Source organism: Chelon labrosus (genome assembly GCF_963514085.1).
Source record: "Chelon labrosus genome assembly, chromosome: 12".
NCBI classification, from domain to species: domain Eukaryota; kingdom Metazoa; phylum Chordata; class Actinopteri; order Mugiliformes; family Mugilidae; genus Chelon; species Chelon labrosus.
In genome coordinates this window covers 23,744,671-23,758,220 of record NC_140345.1, presented here as the reverse complement: position 1 = coordinate 23,758,220, position 13,550 = coordinate 23,744,671, and the positions used below count along the sequence as shown (strand labels likewise).

Here is a 13,550-nt window from a genome sequence, read left to right as displayed (position 1 = left end):
GTTTACATAGCTTAGATAATGAAAATTAAGACAGATAGCACTTTTTATGTCAGCTGTAGACATTGACGAACAAGCAAAAAGTTCAAAACTCTTGACCTGATCCAACTTCTTGGAATTTTTTGGAGTGGAAAACTAGAACTTGCTAGCATGTGTGCCAACTGTAAAACAAAAAAAAAAAAAAAACACGCACATTAAGAGGATAAAAACATATCACGCCATTTAAAAAGGAGCTAATTAAAAAAAAATAATTATAACAACAACATCAACCAGCGCCGGGATAATAGTCCACACGGGCGCATACGGGAGGATTGCGCAGTAATGGCCTCTCTGTTGCTGCTAACCACCACAATAATCACACGATAAACGAGCTGAAGTGAGGTGTGTTTTTTCGTTACGGAGGAGTCCTGCTGGTGCTAGGCAACATATCCATCGCACGTCAATCACTACACATAGCAGCAGTTGAATTCAGGCAATTAAAAAAAAAAAAAAAAAACAGCAAAAGAGCCACTTATCGTCACAGGAGGAACTCATTCACTCATTCACACGCAGTGGTGCACTAAATGTCTTCCTCCTGCAGGAAACGTCAACTTCTGTCTCTGTGTGTGTGTGTGTGTGTGTGTGTGTGTGTGTGTGTGTGTGTGTGTGAGATCTAGGATGACGGTTTAACCTTATAAACCAAAAAACAAAAAAATCTAGTTAAATATCAGCGCCCCAAACTTTAAGACTTCCTTTGCCATCATTCAACAAGTCTCATGCGTCTCCAATCCGGACACCGTCTACTTGGAGTTTCGCCGTTACATTATGAAAACATCTGAGAAGTACCATGCAGCTCCAGGAACACGCAAGGAATTTACGGCCGCAGTTTCACTGTGTGTGTTTCGTATGTTCGCATTCCTGGAGTCTGCAGCTGGAACTAACCTGTAAACCTGTAGCATTGAGCTCCAATGACATACACTGTTAATGGACAGGATTTAAAGCAGCAGATCCAGAGATATCAGCTAGCTTTATTCTTCTGTGTCTAAAAACATGGCGCCTACATTACATATCTGAGATTCTTATATTAAGTGCTATAACTTGAAGCCCAAACGTCCGACTGCCTATCGAAGTCTGCTCTTCTGTTGGAGACTATTTGAATGTCAGGGAGTCATGCAAAAGGCTTCCTTTGTATCTGGCATGAAAATGGTTGACCAAGTGTATCTGCCTTGCAGTAAGACTTTTAAGTGCTGCCAAAAGCACTAAAGTGCCCATCCTGAAATGAATGTACAGCCCTCTAAACCACCCCCACACAAAGTGCCACCCCTTAGGAAATTTTTACCACGTAAGCCTCTTCAAAATCCAAGGAAAACCCTGCAAACCACTTGAAGAGACATGTCATTATTCCACTGTCTGGGTGTTCCTGCTCACATAAACAAACGGATTACCCAAAATCTGACAAGCAGCGGGCGGCACAGCATTTCAGCTAGATTTTTTTATTTTTTTATTTTTTTTGTTTTCGTTTCGTATGATGCGAAACGGCATTTGTAATTTCAAAGCAGTAATGGCTGCTTTGTTTCATGTGAGTAGGAAGGCAAGACATGCAGTGGGTGGGGGGGGGGGGTTCACAAAGGGTAATAAACATGCCAACCATTTCGTTTGTGCGAACGCTGGGAAAAGCAAACCGGCCTGCCAGTGTGTGTCTGGAGAGCCGCGGCGGCGTCTTGTTTGACGGCGATGCGTCCCGTCCACGTCCACAGACTTTTGGAGTGGAGAGACGCGCCGCAGACAGTGGGGCAGATTCATTCACCACAGCTCTTTAGCATCTCAGACAGTCGGACTGTGTGTAAATAGATGCTGACCGAGACAGCAGACTACTAGCCACCCCCCACCGCCGTCACATACACACTTGACGGATGGCCTGCCTTCAAACACACTAGGACTACAAATCTGCCCTACTCCCAAGGGCATTTTGGGAACTAGGGGAGGAGGTCTGGGGTGTGTGTGTGTGTGTGTGTTGGGGGTGCAGAAACTAGACACAAAGGGAGACCCAGCAGCCAGGGAAGTTGTGAATGCTGCTCAGGCTGGTCGCAGTAGCAAAGGTGTTGCAAGGACAAGTAGAAGGACGCTGACCTTTCCACTCACTTTGAACTTAGGGAAGTTGCCGCCTCAACTTGACCCGCTCGACTAAAGTGACCTGAGCTGCAGAGCTCCGGCCTACGTCGTCCACGGTGTTTGTAGCTGCAAGGGTTGTCAGTTTGATTCCATGAGCGGTGGGTTTACGCAGCCGCAAGATAAGAACGTTGGGGGAAAACTGTCGACAGTGGTACAAAAGCCGATTTAAAAAAAAGTCAAAAAGAAGAAAACCAAATCCGCAAAATCTCCCCGCGTCGCGTTAGCTCCCCAGAATAAACAGCTTGACATAGTGGACACTAGTGAGAGACCAAACAAACAAGAGAAGGTACACTTCAATGACAAAAGCTTCTACGCATACTTCATTTCAACGCTGCAAGGCTACAACATGAAATATTTTATATACACACACTGAGATCATGTTCACGTGCAGCCACGGTGCAGCTTTAATGTTGCCACTGACAACATTTCTCTTTAAATTATTAATAAACACGACAGAATTAGATCATTTACTTGAAAAAAAACTACTACAAAGTAGTTGCAACATGGCAAAATACCTAGAAGTTATTCTAGTCATTTAACTAAATTAAGTTTTAACTTTTAACCTCACCAGGATGCCACCAGGTCACTCATTACTATACAGCTATACGTTGTCTTCTCCTGGATTCACTCACTATCATCATAAAGCTCCAATTAAGAGCTAGGCCGAGCTCTTAAGAGAATGTAAGAGCTCTTATTAATCTGCTGATTATTCTCTTGATTCACTGACTGATGCAGGTTGAGAAAAAGAAGTGAAAAACACACATTGCAAATTTCTAATGCGCAGTTAAACAACTAAAGATGATATGATCACGGTTACATTAGACAAGAACTGAGAAGCATAAGCCAGAAACTTATTGACAATATCCTTAAAAAGACCGTAATTTGCAGTTTATCAAGTCAGACTAGTTGCCAACGGTGCCACAGGGTATGCATGTGCTACAGCTACTATACTGCATGCTTTGAGCCACAATTTGAGCAGGAGTTCATCGGGTTAGCGGAGTGTGTCTGCAGGTCAACTCTGTGGTGTAAAAAAAACGGGTCTGGGGACCTCCTCGACACACCTCCTTAAATAAAACAAGGAGCTCTTTCTTAACGCCTGCGAGTTGAGCACCGCTGTTCGCCGCCGCTACGAACCCTCAGCTCAGGAGAAGGTGGCAGACTAAATAAGGCTCCACCGAGAGAGGCACTAACCAAGTGCAGAAATTCCCTGTGAAATTAATTACAGGAGCAGTGATCGCAAAAGAAATTTGGGAGACGGGGAAAAAAAAATAAAAAAGATTTCTTTTATTTTTTTTTAATGGTCTTGTTTTGTTGTCTTTGCCACTCCCCAAGCTCCCAGAAATTCTATTCAAAGTCTTTTATGAGGCTCATTATTTGAATTCATTAATAATAAAACTAAATAAAAACCAAAGTAATTCCAAATCAACAAGACGTCCACAAACAGACCCAAAAAAAAAAAAAAAGAGGCAAAAAAAAAAACCTCCAAACAAACAACAAAGAGCTTAGTGAGAGATTGGATTGGCTGTCTGGCTGGAGACTGGAGGGTAAATATTGGCTGAGCCTGAGAGTGCTGTCTGTGTTTCTGTGTGTGTGTGTGTGTGTGTGTGTGTGTGCATATATCTGGGTGTAAATGTGTGTGAGTGCGCCTATGTGTACATCTTCTTGTATGCGTTTCGGGGAGAGTCAACAAGTAGCCGTGTGCGTGTTTGGCTTGAGGTAGTTGACAGATGACCCTGCTGCCACCTACACACTAACACCACTCATACACGGGATTACAGATCAGGCCCGTTTACATCCGTCTGGCTGGCTGGCCCCTGCTGCAGGCTAACTGTTACATACACAGAGGCGCAGACAGTTACTCAAGTCTCTGACACACAGACCCGAGACTTTCCCTAAGAGAAAAATGCATGTATATAGGTATGTATGCAGCTAAAAAACATGTTCTAGGAATATTTTGCAAAAGGATTTTCTAGGGTTTTTCTGTTCACGTCAGGGCTCGGGGTATAAATGGAAGGTTTTCCAAAGTAGCCGAGGTTATGAACCTAACCAGACATTCAAAGGTAACTTGTACTTGGCTCTGGACTAAACGATCTCTGAAAGAACCCCCAAGATGTGCACAGTGTCAGATTTTCTGCGACACACCGCACAGGAGAGGGAAAGACGGGCTGAAGGGATTGACAAGCCCTCCCTCGATTGTTGTTTTATTCCGAACACGAGAAAGGGAGAATCATTCACACGTCACTTTTATCCACAACTCCTTCCCTCTTTTCTAAACACGGCAAGTTATGTCCGGTCAGGGATCAGCATCTACTCTGTCACACCTCTCCGACAACTCTATAACCACCTAACATCGTACCAGACTCCACACTGAAAGTCATCAATAAATGAAAATACTTACTTTTATTCCTAGCGGTACCCGAGCTGGCCTTTCTGCATCCTACTTCAACTTTTTACAGGAATCCCCAACAATTTATATTACAAAAAAGCCGCTGCATTGCTAGCAAGACGATGTCTCTTGATTGAAAAGAAAGGGTATTTGCGTTAGATACAGGTGCAAGTGACCCCACGCAGTTGGCACACAATATTTCCCCACTACCATAAGAAAGACTGATAGCACAGGGAGTCAATATTAGATTAAAATGACTTAAGAGTGGAAAACGTTTGCAGAACCCACGCCTGTAGGTTGTCACCCTGCGGGGACTATACCCCCGTGAAGAATGCGAGCAGCTATCCAGTTAATAGCCTCTATCTCCGTGGTCAGCCAGGGAGAAGTGACTCTCAGCCTCCTCTGTCAGCCTGCTAATGCGCGTTAAAGCTAAAGAATGCACGCGCACAACTGGTGCCGTTTGACCTCGGGACTTTATTATACCACACCTACAGTATGAGATAACTGCTGCTGCACAATGAATCCAAACGCAGCGGCAGCAGCGGCGGCGGCGGCGGCTGGAGACTAACACTTGTTAAAAGGTCTCTCTGCCTTTCAAATCCTCCATGTGCATTCCAGTGTGTAGGCTGAGGTTTGGTTCCTGGCCGTGACACACTGTCTGCGCTGTGATCCCTCTAACATTCGTGGTCCCTTTCAATTTTCCTCCTCGTCTGAATAAAAAAAAAAAAAAAGAGGAAACACACCAGCGAGGCGGCCTGTTCCGCTTTCACAAAAAAAAAAAAAAAAGAGGAGGAAAAAAGAAACGAGGCAGACTGTAGCTCTTTTCTTCAGCCAGAGAAATCATCAAAGCATGAGCTGCATTATTCAGCCTTGCCGAGTCTGCATGACAACACAGCCGACAAACAAGAGCTCTTTTCAAACCAGACGGCCACTACAGTAGGACACGGCTATTTCAAACCACTTGTGAATGGAGCCCCCCCACCACCACCACCACCACCACCACACCTCCCCGCAACTAGTGAGACGTTCAGATGAGAGACGAGAAATGCTCTGAAAATACCAGGCCAGCATTTATTCAAAGAACCAAACACAGACGCATGCGTAGCCTAAATACACTGCGCAGCTTGTTTTGTAGTTTGATACCCTCCGAGTGTCAGTCAACATAATCATTTTTGAGTCTCTTTTTTTTTTATTTGCAGCGCTGCTCAGGTTAGAAGTCTGAGACACTCCTCCTGGATTATCTAATTAGTCTCCGTGCTGTATCAGTCTATCTGTGCATGCACCAGTTCATTCCTGACTGTGTGTGTGTGTGTGTGTGTGTGCTTTTTTTCCTGGCTGGCAGTGAGATGATGCCACAGAAAAAAAACGAACGGTGGAACACCAGTCCGTCTGCCAGACTAGCGCGCGCACACACACTTCTTGGTTACAATGTGGCGTCAGCGCAGCCACACTCTGCTGCCAAATCTAAATCTAATATCCTGCGTTCACCTCATGTTGCCCATGCCTGGCCCTCGGCCCCAATGGAAATTACACATCACTGTAACCCTGTCTGTCTGTCTGTCCGTAGCTTGTCTGTCTGTCTTGTCAGTGTATCTGCCCGTCTGGCTTTTGGATGTGTCTGTCCACATCTCTGTTTATATCTCTGTCGGTACTTGTCTGGATGCCTGGTTGTGAATCTACCCGCCTGTCTGCGTGTCTGCTATGTGCCCGTCTCCTTTGTATTTGTCTTCCTCTGTCTGTCTGTTTGTCTGTCTGTCTGCGGATCTGTCACACCGCATGCATTGCACTCACTGTCCGGCTGTCCTCTGCATTTCTACCTGTCTGCCCGCCCGCATCTGTCTTGTCTGTCTGTCTTGTCTGTCTGCTCCTCTGAGCGCTCTCTGCCTCGGCCATAAAGAGGAACATCTGCAGTGGATCTAGCAGGCAGCGGCATTAGGGCAGAGCTGATAATGATAGTTTCTCTCTGGGCTGCTCACAAGGCAGACAGACATAACATACCATTCCAGCGTTTCCTGTCTGTGCTGACAGGCAAACTATTTAACCCTCTGTGGTGAGCTCTCGCAGCATATGCACAGCCAGCCAGCCAGGCCCAGAGGCCAAATATACAGTATAGACGAGTTATTAATATAGAGCCAACTTCAAGTCAGAAGAACTGTGTTTTGTTTGAGTCCTGGAAAACTCAAAGTAGCAGTGTTAAATGTGTTTAAAAGCTTTAAAGCGTTTGTAAAGCTGATGTATAAGCAACTCTAATGCTATAGGAGCATATCACTGTTTAACAGATGGGCACCACACTATGTCAATGTAGCATAAGAGCTCAAACACAAGCTAAAGCATGGTGTAGTCACTAGAAAGTCAATACTGTGGGCTGCACGGACACTATAAAGCAAATAAAGGCATTAAACAAGGCTATAAATACCACTAAAAGTGCACTGAGGTCACCACAAAGTTCCTGTTAGACTGAGACAAGATTTACTGTGGGTTTACTGTAAGGGAGCGGGCCACGGCGAGGTAACAGCAGACTTGGAGGAATACTAAATCTGATTTGTTGTCCTACACATTAAACGGGATTACAGGCACCTTAAGGTTTCTAAGGTCAGCGGACCTCAAAGAAGAGCAGCAGCTAATGTTACTCACATATCTCCATTCCCTGTGGCTGGGAAGCGGTGCAGTTGCAGGAGCAGGTGACATTGGAGTTGCCGGGGCCGCCAGGGGCCGTTAGGTTTTGCATGGGGCTGCGCAGACCGGGACACCGCTCCGGGGTGAGAGCCGCCTCCGCCGCCACCGTCGGGGCGCCCCCGACGGGAGAACAACGAAAAACTTCCAGGCAGCGGCAGCAGAGTCCGCCGCTACGAGTAACTCCCGACAGTTTCGCACTTTAATTCCCCCCAACGGCTTTTTTTCCTCACGCCATGTTTGTGTCCTCGAAGCCGCTCGGAGAGTGAATTTAGAAGGCGATGCGGGCGAGAAGAGCCATTGCCCTCAGCTAACGCATTGTAGAGTTTTTCTTTTTTTTTCTTTTTCCCCCGTCCCTTCCTCCGCCGCTGAGAGCAGCTGTCCTTCCCCTACTACAGCAGAGCAGACACAGCGGCCTCAAGCCCCGCCCACTAACTGACAGCCTGCCGCCTCGGCCAATCAGCGGGCTCCGGGGGGAGGGCCCGCGAGGAGAGAAAGCGTGGTGCTGCCTTCAGGAGCGGACGGAAATATCACAACTCTGACTTCAACCAGCAACAAATTATCTCCTTCGACAATATTTTTGATATACTTCATAGTGTAAAATAATATTCAGGACTAAATCTTAGCAAACATTAATACACAGGCCTCTTCTGTCCATTTCGTTTGATATTTTTCTTGCCAGAGGTTTAAGTGACAATGCCAAGGTCTGGACAAATGAGCAAAGGGCTATTTTATTTATGCAGGAGCCTCAGTTACAGACAAGCTTGGCGTTGTGCTGTCTGGTGTCAGTAGTTAATATTCATGAAGGCCCTTGCATATATTAGCCATAGAATGCATTAATTGGCTATCGTGCTGGCAGACTATTCATAAGTATTACAATTTATACAGCAGAGGGAGCTGCTCTTGTTTAGTATCTAAGTCCAGGGTCATAAAAATACAAAATTAATTATAAAAAAATCACTATATTTAAAGTAGACAGTTCACCAAAACATAACTGTGTAAAGTGCAAGGTCTTTAATTAACAATTCTCACTAAAAGAAGCTTAATCTGCACCAGATAGTCAGACACAGCTAGGTTACAGGCCCGTACAAGGAGTACATGAAGGCAGCACTGGAGAGAGGATGGGACAGGGGTTATATGTATGTGTGTGTGTTTGTGTGTGTCTGGGTTGCAGGGGGATGGTTGCACATTGGTGGTTTGGAGGGGAGGGGGGGCTGACCTGACTCAGAAAGCTAGCAGACGGCCCGGTCGTGGTTGACAATGGCTGTGAGAGAGCAGAGAAGGGGAGAGCAGGAGGGGGGGAGAGAGGGGGGCCTGGACTGGTTGGTCTGGTGTGTTATTTGGGGAGGGTGGGGAGAGCGCTTCGAGTTTCACTCCCTTGTTACAGCAGGCCACAGCCAATGGAGACGGCTCTTTGAAGGGGCTAACCTTGAGGTGACCCCCTGCACCAGTCTTGTGGTTCAGGGGCACATGTGCAGCAGAGAAGGAAGACCCCACATCCACCCCAACCCGCCTCCCCTCTGAATCCAACCAACGGTGCAACCGTCCCACCTAAAACACATGCACACACACTCTCTAGTACAAAACTGTCTGCAGTCTATAAATAAACTAGGCTGTTCTGCAAATCTGAGGCTCTGAATGCCGCTCTAGACCAGGAGGTTACCAAAACCGGGGCCTGGGGACCATGAGAGGTCACTGCAGAGCTTCCAGGCGGCCATCCCGCAAAGCGAGCGCCGTATTGCATTTACCTTACGTGTGCAGAGGATGAGGATGCGAGAACTGGTTAGCATTCTGTTAGCTTAAGTGATGCTGGGTTGTGTTGAGCGGGTGAAGGGGAAAGGGGGGAGGAGCTCGCCCAAGCAGCAGCCAAGGAGAAGTTCCTTCCTGCAGAGGCTGCGCACTGGCCCTCACTCTTCACATTCAATTTAAAATTTAAATCTTATTTTTCCGATGTAACTAAGACTGGGGAAGGCGACGAGAGTACTAGAGGAAAGATGATACCATCAAGGCAGTGCGACCGGCCCGAGCAGGTAGTAGATGTAATGAGGCCGAACCCACAGCCTGCTGCAAACTGTGGCACCTGGTGATATGTTGAATACTAAGCATTTACATCAACACTCGTCCCGACTTTTGCCATATTTTACTATTTATGGCCAAGAATGAATAACTTCCCATTTGCCCTCTAACAAAGCACACACTGGTTTATTTTTATTTGTGCACAGCAGAAGGAGAGAATATTACAGGAACGACTCTTCTGATAAGAGGCTCGCTCGCTCGCCGACCACTCGTGCCGCTGCAATTCAAGCAACATGGGAGAAAATCTCATCATGTATGCCGTGTGCCTCGACTGAAAAATGGGAAACGCTCGGAGGGGGGTGCAGTTTGACCCTTTTCATTCTGAAGACACCAGTAACCAGAGGCAATAAAATGAAATGGACCTCTGTGAAGGAAAATCAGTAAATGGGAAAAAAGCAAAGACCTCCGACAGATGTTCTGCATTAGGCGCCGCATCACTGGCCAAGTTCTATATCCAATCATGCAAAAATATTTTCCTTGACGGTGGTGGCGGCGGCGGCGGCGGCGGCATCCGATGAATTCCACACTCCTTCACGAGCGGACTGACACTTTTGGAAGGGGAGAGAAAAAACAGACGCGTGACCCTGATGCAATTTGCCAACGCCTGGCAGCTGTCATAATTTTATTGAAGCAACAAATTGAGGTGCCGCCGTGTTGCAATATCAATCGAGACACTGAGGAGCGTGTTTTATTTATTTATTTATATATATATATTTTTTAGTCTGCCTTGATGTGAGGTCATTCTCATGCACACGCACCTCAGACAAGCTCTTATCCACAGACACACTCAGACATCGATTCTGACTCTCGCAACCCACCTCTATTCACTCATGAGCACCACAGCCGCCACTAAATGCACACACACACACACACACAGTCTGTCTGGAGCGTCAATTTAGTCCCCCGGGGAGCACGCAGGGTGACACCACTAACAGGCCAGACCAGACTAGACAGCCAGCAGACAGATAAATACTAGGCACGGCTGAATACCAAATGCACTCTAGTCTACCAGCTCCCCTACCATCCCCCCTGCCTGCAGTCTGCACGCACACACACACACACACACTGTGCGCACACACACAGCCTCTCTGCGCCTCTCTCGGGAAACGTCTGTCTCATCGTGTATTTGAGGAATACTAACTTTAGGTTGATAGGTTTATCATGCCTGGCACGTGTGCGCGTGTCTATTTTAGGAACTTAGCGTGGGGCTTTCCTGCTTTTCAGGAGTTCACTGCATTATTAGCGTTGCCGCCGCTGTTGTTTTGTGACAGTTTGAATTAAAGCGTGATATGCTCACAGTGTGACCCTCTTAAAAGATCTAAAAAATTAATAAATAAATATATCTTTCATTATGTGAAACGCAGGCAGGAAAGGAAACACCACCACCGTGTGTCTGCACGCACCAAGAGTGCAGACTTCACTTGAAGCCATGGGAATTGCGCCACGCGCGTCTGTGTTCAGATGTGCGGCATTTTAGAGGAAAAGGTTAAAGAGATTAAAGATTTCCTGACTGTATTACCCCCCCGTATGCGGCAGATAAATGACTGAAACAATGAAAAAGGAGCCACGGATAAAAGTTTAGCTGACATGTTTGTGATGAGACCATAAATCCATCCACCGCACTGGGGAATAAAAAAGCAGCACAGCAAAGGACAGAGTGGAAGTTATCTCCTTTACTTCTCCTCTACCCTCTGTAACTTCTCCATCTGAGCCTGTGTGGTGCTGAGCTGGAGGCTACTTCATAGCGCCATCTTGTGGCTCATCTTGAGAAATAAAAAAAAAAAAAAAAAAGAACGAGGGCCCTGCTTGGTGCACCATCCCAAACACGGAGTGGAAAAACCGTGCATCTTCCACCGCTGCCTGCTTCACTTCTCATCGCGCCTCTGTTCTGTCGCTCCATTACTTCTGAAAACCAAAGCCGTCTCCCGGGCACAGGTTTAAGCTTTGAATCAATTACGCCTCGTCTTCATCACAAACCACAAGGGAACACTGGGGACACGGGGAGAAATGAAAGAGTCCCATCCCACAGCTTATTTTATAGAGATGTGTTCCACTCTTGCGGAGACTAGAAGGTTCACAGTGAGTCGTTTGAAGAGGAAAAGACCGTTATAATGCTAAATACGCTGTGTGGTATTTATCCCTTTCACATTATATAGATGAAAGTATAGAACACATCTTAGGTTTTTGTATTTCATGGTTTGGGCTTGGCCTTTTAGTTCCAGTTATTATATATTTATATATAGCGGCATAGTGGCGTGGTGGTTAGCACTGATGCCTCACAGCAAGAGGGGTTCGAATCCAGGCTGACTGGTCCTTTCTGCGTTTGCATGTTCTCCCTGTGTTCTCTCCAGGTACTCCAGCTTCCTCCGACCGTCCAAAGACATGCTCGTTAGGTTCATTGGTGATTCTAAATTGGCCGTAGGTGTACATGTGAGTGTGAATGGTTGTCTGCCCTGCGATAGACTGGCGACCTGTCCAGGGTGTACCCTGCCTCTCGCCCGATGACAGCTGGGATAGGCTCCAGTCCCCCCGCGACCCTTCCCAGGACAAGCAGTTACAGAAGATGAATGAATGAATATATACATCCATATATATGTATACATTTAGTAAAAATATAATAAAAAACTAGACTGTGCGTCTTTCCTGACTTAAAGGGGGACTCCATTGAAGTTCAATATACTGTGTTTGAAGTGTTTAAAGTGTTTTTAAGTCGTGTTATGGCTACTGAGGCTACTTTCTAAAGTCTGAAACATAACCCTGATTGGGACATTGTGGGTGTCCAGTGCCTATGAGAAACACCAAAAGCCCCATATGACAAACTGTAGATGTCCTACCTACAGGTTTCCATCACAAATGCTTCTGAATTACATAATGGTAAATGTAAAACTCCCACAACAGGGGATCTCTGCTAGTTTAAGTACCTCTAGAAGTCGTTTTTCATTCAACATTTTAAGCGTCCACATTCTCAAATGTAGAGATTTAATGTGTTTCCCTTTGGCTGACAAAGGAAGAGAATTAAAGATGTCAGTTTTGGGCTAACAATTATCATAATTTCGCACTACTTTAAAGATCAAGTATTCGGAATATTCACCCTCATCCATGATGAAAATAATCTTTAGAGAAGACTTGTGTGTATAAATAGCTGAAAATGTCAAAAGTGAAAATCAGCCTTTAAAGTAAGGTCAGTAACAAGAGGCATACCATATATTCCATACCGTGCTGACAGTACTTTCCCCTCCTGTCTGTGAAGACTCTCAGTCGTCCAGGGCACGCTATATTTACCACGGGCGCCGAGGACTTGACGGGCCCGCACAGAGCCACGACCTCAGCCCCAGTGAACAAACACCTAGAGGGACGATTAGTAATGCAGACTGCGAACCAGAATTAACGGAAGCCTCACTAATGCTCTGCTGGTTGAACGGAGGCTAATTCTTGGAGCCAAGTTGCAAAATAAGGCAAAGAGCCTTCCCAGAAAGACTGGAGGCCGTGGCAGCAGTTTAAAGTCCACAGTCATACTCAGATCACAGAGCAACATTTTCATGTCTTTATACATTCGGTCCTTAAAAGTTCCAAGAGATGGAAAGGACATTTTAGTGGCAAACGTATAGATTACAGACTATATATGAATTAACCTGCGAAACCATAAATGTACACAGTGCACTTAAAGCCAAAGTGTAATCTAAAGAGGATCTAATGTCAGGTTATTTAAAAATATATATATCTTTCTGTGGGCACTGCCTCTATCATGAGACATATGTGGTAGGAGTGCTAGCACACGACGAAGATCCATTTTGACTCTAACATAACATTTTCCGTCAGACTAATAACTCAAAACGCCCCGTGACTTCTGTGTGGAGTCAGTATTACTGAACGCCATTCCAAATGTCAGAACAAAAGATAGATATGACTCAGCCTTAATACCGAGGCTGAATGGGGCTCACGAATTAACCGCAATGCATCTCACCAGCTGACAACGCCGGAAAGCCGGGAAATAGAGAGTGTGGAGGGGCGGGGGGGGGGGGTGGGGGGAGAGACCGAGCGAGCGAGCGAGCCAGCGAAAGGAGTGTGTTTGCTCAGGCATCGACTGTAGCCCGGCGTCTTCAGCGGAGAGCTGAGTAACAGAAAGGCCACTCCAGACAGTGAGATTGCAGAGTAGAGAGTTGCGTTCAATAAAAACGTCTGGCATGCCACATCATATTCGCTGCTTCCTGCCCTTGTCTGGCTGCAGTGCCGTGTCATTTCCTGTCCGCACAGGTGCACCAGCTGT

The 13,550-nt window shown here is 46.2% G+C and overlaps 1 protein-coding gene across 2 annotated transcripts in view; it reads right to left on the bottom strand.

The window, feature by feature from the left end:
* LOC311497196 (low-density lipoprotein receptor class A domain-containing protein 4-like) overlaps positions 1-13,550 on the bottom strand; it is a 226,217-nt gene that overhangs the window by 35,319 nt on the left and 177,348 nt on the right. The window contains exon 1 of one of the 2 annotated variants that reach the window (XM_084557388.1): positions 7,169-8,128. The exons of the other annotated variant lie outside the window; for it this stretch is intronic. Within the exon in view, the coding sequence (XP_084413514.1) occupies positions 7,169-7,262 (94 nt within the window). The 5' untranslated portion in view covers positions 7,263-8,128. Of the gene's footprint in view, positions 1-7,168; positions 8,129-13,550 lie in introns of those variants that run through there. 2 annotated transcript variants of the gene reach the window in all.